Source organism: Pelobates fuscus, chromosome 10 (assembly GCF_036172605.1).
Source record: "Pelobates fuscus isolate aPelFus1 chromosome 10, aPelFus1.pri, whole genome shotgun sequence".
Classification (NCBI taxonomy): Eukaryota; Metazoa; Chordata; class Amphibia; order Anura; family Pelobatidae; genus Pelobates; species Pelobates fuscus.
In genome coordinates, this window is record NC_086326.1 from 44,873,124 (window position 1) to 44,890,787 (window position 17,664).

At 43.0% G+C, this 17,664-nt stretch overlaps 1 protein-coding gene across 1 annotated transcript; it reads left to right on the forward strand.

Annotated features, from left to right (window-relative positions):
* The first annotated feature begins 1,160 nt into the window (after positions 1-1,160).
* On the forward strand, positions 1,161-10,236 carry EEF1AKMT2 (EEF1A lysine methyltransferase 2). The gene is made up of 6 exons (XM_063433938.1): positions 1,161-1,295; positions 2,206-2,271; positions 5,851-5,965; positions 6,507-6,617; positions 7,926-8,142; positions 10,053-10,236. Exons 1-6 carry the CDS (start codon positions 1,255-1,257, stop codon positions 10,154-10,156), a joined length of 654 nt encoding a protein of 217 aa, XP_063290008.1. The 5' UTR covers positions 1,161-1,254; the 3' UTR covers positions 10,157-10,236.
* Positions 10,237-17,664: the final 7,428 nt, after the last annotated feature.

The window sequence follows — 17,664 nt, forward strand, 5'->3', positions numbered from 1 at the left end:
AAAACTAATATGTAATAAAATGTATGACTAGTTTCATTGGGAGTATATATATATATTTTTATTTTTTATTATGAGCAGTGGATTGTCCCGTTAACACAGCTGTCACTAGTGAGAATTTTGCACAAACTAGTACATAGCTAAAAATTAGTTATGGTTTCTGCATTCATTTTTCTTCATGTCTCAGTAGTCTTAGTAAATTGGGCATGGCATGTAAGCTGAATTAAAGGTTGATCCAGCCTCCATGACCACTTCTGCTTTTTGAAGTGGTCATGGAGCAAGCAGTCTACTCCTCTTTCCTCCATAGCTCAGAATGAGAATGTGTGAGAGACAAAGCGCGAGACAGACAGAGTAAGCAAGTGTGTGGGGAAGAAACAGTGAGAGAGCAACAGAGTGTGTGGGGGAAAAAACGTGAGAGAGTGATAGCGTGTGGGGGAGAAAACATGAGAGCGACAGAGAGAGCTTATAAGAATGCCAATACAAGTGAGCATAAGAGAGGACGAGCACAAGGGAGTGGGAGAAAGGGACACACAGAGAGTGAGTGAATGGTTAAACTGACACTGTCACATCTGGGGACTTTTCTGAATTCACAAAGACCCTTGATGGTGATATCGCCTCTGGGGCGTCCAGTGGCCGGGAAAGGTGAGATTTACTTAACTGAACCTGCCCCTTGCAGACGATGCCATCTGCTCCAGCGGGTCCTCCTCAACTCCTGGTGCTGCAAACTCTACCCGGAGTCTAAAATATCCAGGAGAGAAAAAAAATACAGAGACAAGGTGGTCCCTACTTTGTCTCTGTATATCTCTTAAATGTGTCACAGTCAAAATGAGTATTTCATAAGGATTCTCCCTTTATGAAATATCAATTTTTAAGAGGGGGGGGGAGTTGGCAATGATGCTTTAAGAAAGAAAATGTGTGGGAACAAAGAGGCTGAGTGAGTGAGTGTGTGTGAGTGATAGAGATTGAGGGACACAGAGAGTGTGTGATTCACAGGTCATGAGACAGAGTGAGGGGGTGACTGTGAGAGAGAAACAGAGAGTGATTGATAGAGTGACTGCTTATGTTCCCCAGCATATCAGCTCACCAGGATTTAATGTACATTTGAACCTCCCCACTGGCTGCTTCCTACTCTCTGTATCATGTGACCTGGGCAGTCACGTGGCTCCTGTGCTATCACATGTCCTTAAGCTGCACAGGAACCAGCACCACCGAATCTTTTATTGTCCGATTGATTCTCTCTTTTTATAATCACGTGGTATGAATGAATTCGCCCCGTCTGCGTTGGGTACCAAAGAACAGTGAGTCTCTGTGGGCGCCGCCATGTTGGTATACCCGGAAGCAGCCCTGCACGTGTAGACTTGATGTACAGTCAGAATGTGATGTAGTGAGGGCTTGTGTGACCTAGTAGAGTGTATTTATCAGAAATGTTACCACACAGATTACTTTAATCCAATCAAAACAGCTTATAAAACGGAAACTTTCCTTGACCCCTTCAGAAAATCAAGTACTAGTGAAAACTACTGCTAGGCACCAACATATATGATCACATATGTCTCACCTGTGACTTAATCACATTTTAGGTAGCATGCCTTTTACTATATGTTGAGTTATTTACATGTTGCACCTCTCTGTAAAGCATTTTATTGTATAAATAATAATACGGTGGTGTTTAGGTAGGTTTAATTACTAAAGTGAAAATTCAAGGTTTAAGATCAAAATGGACTGATTATAAAAAGTCTCTTAGCTGTGGTTTCAGTTTGGCTTAAATTTGAAGTTCACTTTGCGTTCTCACTTCAGTAAATAACCCTGTTTAAATACATCCACTATATGTTAAAGAGTACAATGGCTGGACAGCAGCTGAATGTTGGATCCTAATTTTTTATTTTTTCCTATTACGGTAACTAAACCAGGGGTTCTCAAACTCTGGCCCCCAGATGTTGCTGAACTACAACTCCCATGATTCTCTGGCTAGCTATGTAATCCAAAGAATCGTGGGAGTTGTAGTTCAGCAACATCTGGGGGGCCGGAGTCTGAGGACCCCTGCACTAAACTATACCAAAACCTCACTGTGAGAGCTAACAAAGGACACCATTTATATTACCAACCATTTTAATCACATGTGATGGTAGGGGGGAGATTCAGTCTCCCTAAGTACATACTTGGGCATCTGTCCCTTTTTTAATACATTTTTTTTTTGTACGTCTGCAGCTGGGATGCAGTTTACAGCCGAGAACTTAAGTCATTCCAAGACTTTGGCGATGAGGGAGAGATATGGTAAGTGAATGAAAGATGAAACTATTAATTGGTAATGAGATATATAATCGCTGAGGTATTGTCAATTGAGATACAGTATCTCACAAAAGTGAGTACACCCCTGACATTTTTGTAAATATTTTATATCTTTTTATGTGACAACACTGTTGAAATGACACTCTGCTACAATGTAATGTAGTAAGTGTACAGCCTGTATAACAGTGTAAATTTGCTGTCCCCTCAAAATAACTCAACATACAGCCATTAATGTCTAAACCCTTGACAACAAAAGTGAGTACACCCCTTAGTGGAAATGTCCAAATTGGGCATTTCCAAAGTGTCAATATTTTGTGTGGCCACCTTTTTTTCCCAGCACTGTCTTAACCCTCATGGGCATGGAGTTTACCAGAGCTTCACAGGTTGCCACTGGAGTCCTCCTCCTTGACAACATCACAGAGCTGGTGGATGTTAGAGACCTATGGCTCCCCCACTTTCGCTTTGAGGATGCCCTACAGATGCTCAATAGGGTTTAGGTCTGGAGACATGCTTGGCCAGTCCATCGCCTTTACCTTCAGCTTCTTTAGCAAGGCAGTGGTCATCTTGGAGGTGTGTTTGGGGTCGTTATCATGTTAAAATACTGCCCTGCAGCCCAGTCTCCGAAGGGAGGGTATCATGCTCTGCTTCAGTATGTCACAGTACATGTTGGCATTCATGGTTCCCTCAATGAACTGTAGCTCCCCAGTGCCGGCAGCACTCAGTCAGGCCCAGACCATGAAACTCCAACCACCATGCTTGACTGTAGGCAAGACATACTTGTCTTTGTTCTCCTCACCTGGTTGCTGCCACACATGCTTGACACCATCTAAACCAAATAAATTTATCTTGGTCTCATCGGACCACAGAACTTGGTTTCAGTAATCCATGTCCTTACTCTGCTTGTCTTCAGCAAACTGTTTGCGGGCTTCCTTGTGCATCATATTTAGAAGAGGCTTCCTTCTGGGAAGACAGCCATGCAGACCAATTTGATGCAGTGTGTGGCGTATGATCTGAGCACTGACAGGCTGACCCTCTACCCCTTCAACCTCTGCAGCAATGCTGGCAGCACTTATAAGTCTATTTCCTAAAGTCAACCTCTGGATATGACATTGAGCACATGCACTCACTTCTTTGGTCGACCATGGCTAGGTTTGTTTTGAATGGAACCTGTCCTGTGAAACCGCTGTATGGTCTTGCCCACCGTGCTGCAGCTCAGTTTCAGGGGCTTGGCAATCTTCTTATGGCCTAGGCCATCTTTATGTAGAGCAACAATTCTATTTTTTTTTTTTTTTAGATCCTCAGAGTTCTTTGCCATGAGGTGCCATGTTGAACTTCCAGTGACCAGTATAAAAGAGTGTGAGAGCGATAACACCAAATTTAACACACCTGCTCCCCATTCACACCTGAGACCTTGTAACACTAATGAGTCAGATGACACCAGTGAGGGAAAATGGCTATGGGCCCAGTTTGGACATTTCCACTTAGGGGTGCACTCACTTTTGCTGCCAACGGTTTAGACATTAATGGCTGTGTGCTGAGTTATTTTGAGGGGACAGCAAATTTACACTGTTGTACAGGCTGTACTCTTACTACTTTACATTGTAGCAGAGTGTCATTTCTTCAGTGATGTCACGTGAAAAGATATAATAAAATATTTACAAAAATGTCAGGGGTGTACTCACTTTTGTGAGGTACTGTATGTGTGTGTATATATATATATATATATATATATATATATATATATATATATATATATGAAAACTTTAAAATTAAAGGGACACTCCAGGCACCCAGACCAGTTCTGCCCATTGGAGTGGTCTGGGTGCCAACTCCCTCTACTCCTAACCCTGCAAGTGTAATTATTGCAGTTTTTTATAAACTGCAATAATTACCTTGCAGGGTTAACTCCACCTCTAGTGGCTGTCTAATAGACAGCCACTAGAGATCACTTCCTGCTCTATAGCACAGGAAACCTGTGCTAGAGCGTCGCTGGACGTCCTCACGCTGTGTGAGGCCCTCCAGCGTCGCTCAAATCCACATAGGAAAGCATTGAAATTCGTTTTCAATGCTTTCCTATGGGGAGCGCTAATGCGCATGCGCGGCATTGCCGCTAATGCGCATTAGGTCTCCTCGGCAGGTGGGCGGGATCAGTCTCGCCCACCGGCCGACGCAATGGAGAGGAGGAGCGTCGCGGAGGAGGAGACAGCGGCGAGGGACATCGCCGCTGCCTCAGGTAAGTAAATGAAGGGGTTTTCACCCCTTCGGTAACCGGGGATTGGTGGGTGGGAGGGAGAGGGACCCTCCAGTGCCAGGAAAACGGATCGTTTTCCTGGCACTGGAGTTTCCCTTTAAGGAGCAGTCTCTTTATAAATTCTTTATTTCAAAGATTTTGTTTTGTGGGGGAAGGGTACAGAAAACAAGAAACATAGGGAAATAATGTGAAACAGATACAGTGCACAATATACAAGTTGTCTCGTTGTTGCTTTCATACGGTTTAAACAAGTGTGCTGAAGTTATTTCAGCAATTTAAACATAGTTTAACATGTTTACTTTTTATAAATTCTTTAGTTGAGAAGTTGTCTTTTCTTTCAGTATTAGGGGGGTCTGGGTACAGGAAAAAGGCGGCACAAAAGGGTAACATCGTATACAGCGTTTCACATAAGGCAGCAATGCTTGTACAAATTTCAATCAGAACCGGTAATTTGTAAGATTCATTTCCATTTTTAACCAATGTATTTGTGTTTGTGACGTCTGTGACGGCGTCACAGTAGACTTTAGTGCCTTAGTGTGTACATGGTAGGTTGTCGCTGTGGTGTGGTAGGAGGGTGGGGGAAGGGACATAGTCGCGCCTTGTTTCCTTCTGGTAGGTCTTATTGTGCAGCCCAGGGGGTGACCGGATCTCCCCTCCTGCCTGCGTTGCGTATAAAACGTTTACTGGGCCCTCGCCCATGTCGTGGAGGAGTTTGCGTCTTTGAAGTAGGTTTGGGTGTGATGGGTGCATCCAGTGGAGGGGTATTGTAAAATTGTCGGGGATTAAGGGGCAGTCTTATCACCATAACCACACACTGTAGTGATTATTATACCAGGAATCCCCGGATGGGAGTCATCCTGGTAACAGTCAAGCAGGTGTTTGATGGTTTGTCACTAACCTGGGTACTCTGCGTGGCTGCAGTCCAGCCTCCTCTTCAGATATATCTAAAGTGAAAGTTCCTACTTCTCTATTAGTTATATCAATATTATCCATATTTAAAATTTATATAACAGTCAATTAACATCACTAGTGTGGAAGTATCAACTTCTGTTTTACCGATATTTAAAAAGGAGGCTGGACCAAGGGTACTTGGGAAGATCACGTAAGTGTCAAGCTATTCAAAATCAGTTTGACTCTTACTTGGGGGGGCAGTGTCAGGGGCCACACTAAAGTGGTTATGGTGGCTTGACTTACCCTTCTAAGAATTGTTCTCTGTTAGAATGTTATAACTAAATTTACAATGTAACTATTTTATCGATTTACTGAGTCTATACATGACAAGATGGTTGTTGATATTTCTTCCTTTCTGACAGGTTTGGGGAAGGTAGCATGGCACGAGTGGTCCGCTGGCTGAAAGCACAGAGCATACCATCCACTTCCTCAATACTTGACATTGGCACTGGGAATGGCATCTTGCTTGTAGAACTGGTAAGGATGTACCAGATTGTTAGGATGATATAAAGTACTGTTTAAGTAGCTCTAAAGGACCCTGTCTTTGCTGATTCTGACACATTTTATCTTTAGTTCAGGGGTGTAACTCCACCTCAGATTCCTGTCAGTCATATAGTTAGAAACATTTATCCAAGTTTTGCATGTGACATCTGTAAGCCATATGCACAACTTGGGCTCTTTCTCATCCCAGGAGAGAGAGTTTAGCCAGCTAGCTGAGACCAATAGCGACACACATCATGGTTTAATAAACAGATAAATATGCTGTGCCAAAGTTTATGGAATAAGAGTTTCTTCCTGTTACTTGAGGGATCTTCCTGCAGGTGCAATCAGTCCCAATAAACAGTGCACCCAGTGAAACTTTGAAGGTGAGTAGCTTCTTTGATTTTTATTTTTCTTCAATACATTATTTTTGCAGTGCATTAAAAATAGTGGTACTTTTTAATTCATGGTATCATTGCCTTTAACCTTAACTTCACAGTCTAATGAATACATTCTGCATTTTATGTTCACTTTACAGGCAAAATGTGGATATAGCGATCTCACAGGTATAGATTACTGCATGGATGCTGTTGAGCTCGCGAGAAGCATATGTGAAAAGGAAGGTGTGTCTCAAAATGTACATTTAGAGGTGAGGAAACATAAAGAATTGGCCTGATGTACTCTAACGCATGTCTTCTTCTATATTTCTAGTAGGCCACTATTATTATTTGGGGTATGGGCATTAGATTGATGTATACCTGCAGGGATGAGTTCGCAAAGAGTACCCGCAAAAGAGTAAACAGAAAAAAACTTTATTGGTAAAGTGAGACTGGAAAGCATTGTTTAAAATAACTCTGTAACATCCGGTCCATGACGTCTGAATAGCCTCAATAAAAATTGAAACACGTTCCTCTGTTCCCAAACTGCGGATATGCCAGTGTACCTTTTCTTTCTAAGAGGACATGCACACAGTATTTACTCTTATGTTTTTAATGTTTCTTGGGGCAAGTACATATCTGTGGGCAATAGATAAGTGTCTGCTGCAAAAACAGCCAGAAAAAAATATATAATGTAAATAGCAATGTAATTCGGCTTTCCTTTAGGTCCAGCCAGTTAGGTGCATGTTCAACACATTTCTTCATTTTCACACAGGGGTTACTCAAACACCATGACCACTTCAGTGATTTGAGTTGTACCCCCCAGCACACGTAACTTATGTCTAGAACTCTGTTATGGGCTACTTAATGCCAATTCTGTGCATAATAATCTTTTCTGCTCTGTGTATATAATTATTCTCCGTTACTCTGCCTGCAAGGGAAAAGTAGCTCCTTCTGCTGTACATATAGTTTTTTTGTTTATTTTTTAATAACCCTCCCTCCTTCTTCCCAACTCCCTCCCTCCCCTCATAGGCTGAAATGGTCCAATCACAGGATTTTCTATGTTGGGCTTCTCTAATATTGCATATTCAGTACCTGCTTCTAGAGGGTCCCACATTTTCCTGTCCTGACATATGTATGCCAGGGAACGAGGGATAGCTGACTGATTGACTTTACAGCACCCTGCTTGGTGCATTTCTGAATAGTCATTGTAACAGGATAATAGCCTTAATAAAATACACTTGTTTTTTTATTTTATTTTGTTCAATAAGAATTGGCTGCATATCCGCATATATCTATCCTTTGTGAATTCAGCCTAATATTCAAAAATTATTCCCCGATCGTGAAATATGAATCAAAATATTAATGAAAGTAAGGTGCACACTCTGTATCTTAAGTGCGATTCTGAATTTAACAAGCACATTTAAATAATATTATTGCAGAGACCACAAAAACATCCAAAAATCCAAATGCAGTAGCACTAACTATTGTTTAGAAAAAGCTATATGTAATTGCTTGGGTTTATATGAAATTAGTTTAAAAAGAAAAACATAACAATTTCCCGTTTGTTTTATCTTTAGGTAACAGACTTCCTAGTAGCATTCCATCCTTCAGAAAAGTTTGACATTTGCCTGGATAAAGGAACATTTGATGCAGTGAGTCTCGACCCTAGTGGATCAGAAGAGAAGCGCAGGTCGTATATAGAGTCACTGTGCCGTGTTCTAAAACCACAAGGTCTCTTTATCATCACATCCTGTAACTGGACCAGAGAAGAACTGTTAAATCAGTTTGGTGATGGTAAGAGGCACCTTTGATTTCTTGTTTGTTTACTTGCAGGTGTTGGAATGGACCTTAAAGGAACACTACAGGGTCAGGAACACAAACATGTATTCCTGACCCTATAATGTTTAAACCACCATCTAGCACCCTTCCCCCTTAAATATAGCAAAATCCTACCTTTATTTCAGTCTGCTGCTGCTGGCTATGCGCGTGATCTGCCTGCTTGGCTGACATCAGCAGAAGTGGTGATCTGGACCAATCACAATTATTTCTCATAGGAAAGCATTGGATTGGTTGAGACTGCCAAGGAGGCAGATCAGGGGCAGAGCCAGCACATGTCAAACACAGCCCTGGCCAATCGGCATCTCCTTATAGAGATGAATTGAATCAATGTAACTCTAAGAGGAAAGTTCAGTGTCTGCATGCAGAGGGTGGAGACACTGAATGTCAGTGCTGCACAATGTGCAGCACTGTCACAGGAAGCACCTATAGTAGCCATCTGAGGAGTGGCCAGTGAAGGTGTCCCCAGGCTGTAATGTAAACACTGCATTTTTTCTGAAAAGACAGCGTTTACAGCAAAAAGCCTGAAGGTAATTATTCTACTCACCAGAACTAATACAATAAGCTGTAGTTGTTCTGGTGACTATAGTGTCTCTTTAAAGCCTTACCTTTGTAATCGTATAAATAACCCTTTTAAAAGAGACAATGTGAATGCGCACTATTGGCGTCTCCCTAGTGAGGACAGACATAGAAATAAAACAATACTAAGTGACAGATTAACTTGGATTTTGGTTAATGAATTACTTCTCTTTCTTTCTTTGAATGTTACATAATATAGTAATGAGGAGGTGTTATATTAACACAGAGAGCTAGGTGAAAGGTGTACACTCCAGTGCAGTATTACAATGCTGATCCAATAAAAATGTCACAGAGTACAAGTTCTGTTGATTTGCGAACAAAACTTTTAAATTACTGTGGTCACAACACATTGTTATTGCAGAAACTGCTTGTATTTTGTTTATTTAATAGCACAACAGATTTGTAAATATAAGACCAGTTACTGATTTTTTTATTTTTTTTCTTCTTGTAAATCTGTGTTTAATTTTTTTCAAAAGTACACAAGAGAGAGCGCGGAGGCCTCTCCATATAAAGCCGAAGGATCAATACATGTAGCTCTATGTTTGAACGCACAACATTCATGTACATCATAAATTGGCTTTAGTTCTATTTTACCAACCCCTTTTACACATTACGCTTTACAGAAAATGATGTATTCTTATTCACTTACATATTTTGATCTTACCTTCCAGTTCTACACACAAAACAAATCATATTTTGTGTATACAAAACATAAACTTTGATAAATTATTTTAGGAGCCTGGGAATGAATTAAGAAAATAAACAATCTAAAAAAACATTGACGTCTCTGCAAAATCAGAGTGCAACAAAGAATGCTTTAGGATAAAATGCTCATGTCATAATCTATTTCTCCACTAAATAATTTATGGCCGCTTAAAAGGAGTCCATTATCGGTGTTCTGCAGAATCCTTTTTTCTATGTGACTTTATCTGGGCATGCTACCGCTGTACCGCTCCTAGGATTCTGGGAGGAAATGGAATTGCATGTAATCGATTTCTTGGGTCATATTTATAGTTTTTTACATCAATACACACAGAATAAAGGTAAAAGCTATAAAACAGAATATGGGAATCCATTTAGTCTATGAAATTGCTAATAGTTTGGGTAGGACAGTATATTGATTTTATTCTCTATAAACTCCTCACACCTTTACATTATCTTTACAGAACGGTATAGACTGGAATCCTGCAGTGCATTTTCAAAGTGTGTTGCTGCAGTTTCTCATTGTTACTGTTTTGATCAATATAATGTGTTGTTTTTTTGTTTTGTTTTTTGTTTGTTTTATACAGAATTTGAAATCACTGATGAGTTGCCCACACCTACATTTAATTTTGGAGGCCAGTCTGGTAAAAGCGTTACTGCGTTAGTGTTTAAAAAGAAAAGTGACTCATGAACAAAAGAACATGATAGCCTTTTGTATATAAAGTCAGACTTTAAACATATATTTATTATAATAAATCTATGCTCCTTGCGTATTGTCTTAGAATTACCTTTGTGTTTTCATGAACCTTTCATGGTGCATTTAGTGATATAATGGAGTCTTATTCATTCATTACTAGCTTTTATTATTTTTTTTGGGGGGGGGATGGTTTGGGAACTACTGCAGCAAGGTATCTGGGTCTGTCTGTTGATTTATTTATTATCAGAGCTAGCCCTGCTTATGTGGGTTTGAAAACTATAAGTGAAATTAAAACCAAAGAGACAAAATACTGGGGTGAAAGGTTAATGCTGATGGGATCCCTGTGTTCTAGGTATGTTTTGGTAAGGGAGTGTTACACCTGTGCACCTGTCCAATCAGATCTACTAACATAATGCATTGTCTCAGTTTGAATAATGCTGGGATGTAACATCTCAAAAGGCCATCTCGGCTGAAAGAGCAGAGATTGAAATGGCAAATGCTGAGATCTCCCAGTCTGACTTGTCAGGGATGACCTACACTCAATTCAACAAAAGCAGGGCTTTACGTGGAAAATAGAAAAAAAGAGTAGACAGCACTGGATACATGATTAAAAGCCTTTTCATTTAAAGTCCATAGATATTGCAATTCTATGATACTTCACAACAGCATTTAACATTTTTTTTATTTTTGTTTAGTTCTTTATTTTTTTGTGCAATTGAGTAACAGACATTCTCGCAATGCCCCAACAGCAATGGCAAGACTATTAACTTGACATGGTATAACAGTTGCAAAGCATTCGCTTGGACTGCACATTTTTTGAGTGGTATAAGTACCTTATACCAAGTACCTTGTACCAAGCTAGGCAGAACATGTCTAGAGTAGAGATTGAGAGAAAACATCTAATCTATGCAATCAAGTTCTTAGGCATGTAAACAGAGATATTAGGATAGGTTGTGAGCTTTTTTTTTTTTTTTAAAGAGTATAGTCAAATTCTGAATCTTATGCCACATCTTATGTATAAACTTCAATCTTGACTTATTCCAAAGGTGTACGAATGTGCTGCAATGGTATTTACGAAAGCAAGTTGGCTTAGTACCCTTTTCGTGGCTTCCAAACATGTTAGTTTTAAGACAATGGAAAAAAGAAAAGCTGTATAATACAGTAGAAATAATTCAAATGTATCTGTAACACAGACCGCCATATCCATTTATTAGATGGTTATTGCTTGTGCTTAGATTTTATGAGTAAAATGTGATGTTATATCAAAAGGTAGCATCTATACATAGGAAAAGGCAGACAGCAAGAAATATTCTACATCGTAAAAAGATTATATGTGTAACATATTGGGTTTATTTTCCCTAGAAGGATGTTAGTCGTTTAGTACAGGTGTGGCCAATTAGTTTTCATTAATGTACTTGCCCAACAGGGAATTACAAATTACTGTCCTCATTGGCTGTAGATGTACAGCTGCTTTGTATGACCTCAATGACTTTGTTGGCGAGATGCAAATTATTCCTTAATGAGGGCAGAGATAGATAATATATTGATATATACAGTATCTCAAAAAAGTGAGTACACCCCTCACATTTTTGTAAATATTTTATTATATCTTTTCATGTGACAACACTGAAGATATGACACTCTGCTACAATGTAAAGTAGCAAGTGTACAGCCTGTATAACAGTGTAAATTTGCTGTCCCCTCAAAATAACTCAACTCACAACCATTAATGTCTAAACCGTTGGCAACAAAAGTGAGTAAACCCGTAAGTGGAAATGTCCAAATTGGGCCCAATTAGCCTCCCTGGTGTCATGTGACTCGTTAGTGTTACAACATCTCAGGTGTGAATATTAGCAGGTGGGTTAAATATGGTGTTACCGCTCTCACACTCTCATACTGGTCACTGTTCAACATGGCACCTCATGGCAAAGAACTCTCTGAGGATCTGAAAAAAAAGAATTGTTGCTCTACATAAAGATGGCCTAGGTTATAAGAAGGTTATAAGAAGATTGCCAAGACCCTGAAACGGAGCTGCAGCACAGTGGGCAAGACCATACATCGGTTTCACAGGACAGGTTCCACTCAGAACAGGCCTTGCCATGGTCGACCAAAGAAGTTGAGTGCATGTGCTTGGCGTCATATTCAGAGGTTGTCTTTGGGAAATAGACATATGAGTGCTGCCAGCATTGCTGAAGAGGTTGAAGGGGTGGGGGGATTAGTCTGTCAGTGCTCAGATCATACACCGCACACTACATCAAATTGGTCTGCATTGCTGTCGCCCCGTAGGAAGCCTCTTCTAAAGATGATGCACAAAAAAACTCACAAACAGTTTGCTGAAACAAGCAGACTAAGGACATGGATTACTGGAACCTGTGGTCCCATGAGACTAACATAAACTTATTTTGCTTAGATAAGTACCTTAAAAATACAACCCCACAAAAGTTATATCCCCTGATAGTCCCAATCTGGGTGACCAACATATCCAAAAAGCACCCAGATTGATTTGGGGGTTCAGAAAATTCCTGGAAGTCATAATTTGACCGACTACACACATGGTCCCCTAGCCGAAAATAGTTCCATAGAATCGTAGCTGGGGACCGCAAAGTCTTAATGCCGAAAATAGTTCCAGGGCTTTCGCGGCTAAGTCCCCCTTAAGTCTATTCGCGGTTTTGGACCATGCGAACGGCCGCCAGGGAGCTAGTGTTCGGTTCTATGCGTACGAATAGAAAGTGTCAAACAAGGGGGAATAAAATATGGGTCTTTACAGTCGCTGACCTGGCCCATAGTTGGTGGGCAGGAGGCTGGCAAGCAGGCTCCTCCAGGAGCTTGTGGCAAATTAACGAGGACAGGGGAGTTTGTCACAATGACGCCCCGTTCTGACGATCCAAAGGGGGTTCACTCCATCACCATGAGTGACAGAGTACACTGTGCTCGTTGGATAGTAGGCGGGTGCTCGGCATCTACACTTCTCATGCACGCCCAAAATGGCCCAAACTCGAGAGTTAATCACTCTTCCATACCCCCAGTATAGCCGCAATTCGGGAAACCTGAGTCCACCCTATGACGTGTAGGTGGGCGGTTACTGTATAAATTATGTGGCAAAAAGGGGGAGGAGCACGACATGAAGTTACGTTCAGTCTCCAACACAGACTTAATTAAGGCAGGAATTTTATCGCACACCCCCTGCCACTGAGTGGCAACATTGTTTATAATTCTTGCAACTTCTGAAAGGTTTTTCACTGCTCAGCATGTATAGCTGCTTAAAGCGGCACTGTCATGGCCGAATCCCGTTTTTTCTTAACCCCCCTCCCGCCTCCACTGACCCCCTAGTCACCCCCAAATGCCCCTAAGCCCCCCATATTACCTCTTTTTTAATCTTTATTTTCTGCCCCGATCTATATTCAGGGCGCCGCCATCTTTGTGTGGGTAGGTGAAGTCCCTGTGGGACACACTAGACAGACTGTGAGATTCCCGCACATGCCCAGTGAAACACCTGGACATGCGAACGGGAATTCCATCTATTCATTCATTCATTCATCAGACAGATGAATGAATGAATAGAAAAATCAGACGAACAAACTAACACTGAGTATCAGTGTTCGTTTGTTCGTGCAGTTTATTACAAGGAGGGAGCTACCGGCACGCAGCTCCCTCCTTGTAACATGTAAAAATAGAAGCGGCAGGGAGCAGTGCTCCCCATCACTCCATAAGCCCCCCATGTCCCCCCTCACTCTATGGGGGTCAATATGACCCCCATAATAGCATAAGGGAGATTAAAATCTCCCCAATGCCCCTACTCGCTATACCGCGAGTAGGGGCATGTCTACTAAACAGTGAGCAGCCTACGGCTGCTCACTGTTTAAAAAATAACCTACTAAAGAGCAATAAGGAGGGGGGACCTACTGTCCTCCCCCCCGGCCCCCACCCCTGAAAAGTGGGTGGGGGCCCTATATAAGAATGGTGGGGGGGGGAACTACTGTCCTCCCCCCCTGGCCCCCACCCCTGAGCGGTGGGTGGGGGCCCTAAAAAACAATAAGGGGGGGACCTACTGTCCTCCCCCCGGCCCCCACCCCTGAGCGGTGGGTGAGGGCCTTAAAAAAACAATAAGGGGGGACACCTACTGTCCTCCACCCCCTTGCCCCCACCCCTGAGCGGTGGGTGGGGGCCCTAGAAAAACAATAAGGGGGACACACCTACTGTCCTCCCCCCACGCCCCCACCCCTGAGCGGTGGGTGGGGGCCCTAAAAAACACAATAAGGGGGGGGACCTACTGTCCTCTCCCCCTGGCCCCCACCCCTGAGCGGTGGGTGTGGGCCCTAAAAAACAATAAGGGGGGGGACCTAATGTCCCTCCCCGGCCCCCAACCCTGAGCTGTAGGTGGGGGCCCTAAAAAACAATAAGGGGGGGACCTACTGTCCTCCTCCTCGGCCCCCACCCCTGAGCGGTGGGTGGGGGCCCTAAAAAACAATAATGGGGGGACCTAATGTCCTCCCTCCGGCCCCCACCCCTGAGCGGTGGGTGAGGGCCTTAAAAAAACAATAAGGGGGGACACCTACTGTCCTCCACCCCCTGGCCCCCAACCCTGAGCGGTGGGTGGGGGCCCTAAAAAACAATAAGGGGGGGGACCTAATGTCCCTCCCCGGCCCCCAACCCTGAGCTGTAGGTGGGGGCCCTAAAAAACAATAAGGGGGGGGGACCTACTGTCCTCCTCCTCGGCCCCCACCCCTGAGCGGTGGGTGGAGGCCCTAAAAAACAATAATGGGGGGGCCTAATGTCCTCCCCCCGGCCCCCACCCCTGAGCGGTGGGTGTGAGCCCTAAAAATAATAAAGGGGGGGACTGTCCCCAAGCCCCTAGTCATCCCCCCCCCCTCACCCAAATAAAACTATCCCCTACCTACCCCCCTCACCCTAAAAATAGTGAGGGGGGATAAAATAACTAACCTGTAAACAAAAATTAAACTTACCATTTGGCGTCTTTTTTTTTTTTTTAAATCTTCACTTTTCAGCCCCAAAAAAGGCCAAATAAAAAGCCATCATACCCGTCGAACTTAAAATAAAATAAATATTGTTTTTTAGGGCCCCCACCCACCGCTCAGGGGTGGGGGCCAAACGGGAGGACATTAGGTCCCCCCCTTATTGTTTTTTAGGGCCCCCACCTGCCGCGCAGGGGTGGGGGCGGGGGGGGACAATAGGTCCCCCCCATTGTGATTTATAGCCCCCACCCACCGCGCAGGAGTGGGGGCCGGGGGAGGGGAGGACAGTAGCCGCCCCCTCATTGTCATTTAGGGTCCCCACCCGTGGCCCATGGGTGGGGGCGGGGGGGAGGACAATAGGTCCCCCCCTAATACCCTAATTGTTATTTAGGGGGCCCCCACCCGCCCGCGCAGGGGAGGGGGCAGGGAGGGGCGGTTAGTAGTTTGTTTTTTTAAACAGTGAGCAGCCACAGGCTGCTCACTGCTTACTAGACATGCCCCTACTCGCGGTATAGCGAGTAGGGGCATAATTTACTAATACTAAGTAATCTTTACTTAGTATTAGTAAAGTTGGCTGAAAGACCAATTTAGGTATTTCAGCCTTTTAGTAGATAGCTCCCTGATACCGTGGGAATTAGGGAGTTATCTACTAAACGGCTGCAAGATGCAGCCACGGCACGAATTGGATCGGAGTTTCATTCATTCTAATGAAATTGCGATCCGAACAAAGTCACGAATTGCGTTCTAACACGAATGGAGAAACTGTTCTCATTCTGTTAGGACGCAATTCGGCAGTTTTGCCGGCGTTCTGTCTAAGTGACAGGACGTTCGGCAATACTGACAGGAAGCATCGTGGGAACAGGGAGGAAAGCTAAGGATTATGTGAAAATTGCTCTGACCCCTGGAAACGAAGCACACTTTGCTCCTCCGCCGGTCACCGCTGGTCATGGCAATGGAAGCCTCCATAAGAGAAATAGTCCCTACTTTGTCTTATTTTTTAGAGAAAATTAGAGCTGACAGGAAGAAATAAAGAACAGATACTGAGAGAGGGAGAGAAGAGGAATCGATTGCTGAAAGGTAAGTTCGGCATGACAGTGCAGCTTTAACCTTTTTGTGAGTACATGTATATCATTTGCACTCACTATAACCACTTTATAATCAACTTGTGATTAGGATTTATTATATACCTGTCTACATCCACCTATCTATATACAATCCCAAAACGTCCTCCATTGCTCTATAACCCTCTCCATCCCATTCTGTTTATATAGCTTAGTTGTTCCCCTCTGTTTGTGCTTATAAGTTTTATTTTTTTGTTGGGTTTTTGTTATGTTTTTTTAATATATTTTAAATAAATTGAGTTTTAATATTACATTGTATTTTTTTACAGGTACTTTACTGTGTCCTCTGGACTTTATGTCCACTGGTCATTTTTTGTATACGAGATACTGTATATTGCAGAACTTCTAAAAAGGATACTCAAGGCATCATATTCACTTCAGGATGATGAGTAGATATAGTGTAAGGATACCATATCTGCACACTGTAACTTAAGAAACTAGACAAACAGAGCATTAAATCAGAGCCCTGCCTACAAGCCCTGTAAGCCAAAGTTGAGAATGGCTCTTTCCAGCTCTTGTACCAGTGCACCGGTATACTGGTGCTGACATAGACAGGCTTGTGGGTTCTGTTCCCCAGAAGGCAGTGCTTGCAAGTCATAAGAGTATCCTTGTCTCTATGATGATGATTGACAAATTAGTACCCTGGCATGACAACCACTTGATTAATCTGTAGTGGTTATGGTGTACATGTAACATTGCTAATATTTTTAATAAGTATTCTCACTGGCTCAGGGCCGGTGCAAAGAATTTTGGGTACATAGACGAAGATGCATTTTTCCACCCCCCAAAAAAATCTGCACCTGTGTGCCTCTTAACCTCCCTTTTGTGTTTCTTATCCCGTCTTTAAATATCTGACTCCCTTTAGTGTATTTTATCTCCTATTTTTGCCTTTGTGTGTCTCCTATGTCTCCTCTTTGTATGACTCTTACATCCTCCCACATTTTGTGTGTCTTACTCCTCCCAGACCCTTTGTGTGACTACTTTTCTCCCAGCCCTTTTGTGTCTTTTACTCTTCCCAGCTCCTTTGTGTGTGTCTCTTTCCTTCTCAAGCCCCGCTGTGTGTTTCTTTCACATCCAGCCTCTCTCCCCGTCCCTTAATGGTCCCCTCCCTTCTCTGACCCTTACTGTTCCTCTCCCCTCTCTCCTCCTTTCCCTGTCCCTTAATGTTCCTCTCCCCTCCCCCCTCTGTTCCCTGTCGCTTAGTGTTCCTTTCCCCCCTCCCTCCTTTTCCTGTACCTCAGGGTATTTCTCCCCTCCTCTTCCTGTCCCTTGGTGCGCCACCCACCCCCATAGTGGTCCCCTCCCCTTCCTGGTGTGCCTCCTACCTTTCTTGTAGCGTGGCTGAGCGGAGCGAATCCCGGTACAGTGAGCTTTTCCTGTCAGTCCTGCCAGGTACAGGAAACAGAAG

Coding starts and splice junctions, on each gene's coding strand:
- EEF1AKMT2 (XM_063433938.1), top strand. CDS start 1,255: ATGAATGAATTCGCCCCGTCTGCGTTGGGTACCAAAGAACA. Junction 1,296..2,205: donor GCGTTGGGTACCAAAGAACA/GTGAGTCTCTGT, acceptor GTACGTCTGCAG/CTGGGATGCAGTTTACAGCC. Junction 2,272..5,850: donor GGCGATGAGGGAGAGATATG/GTAAGTGAATGA, acceptor CCTTTCTGACAG/GTTTGGGGAAGGTAGCATGG.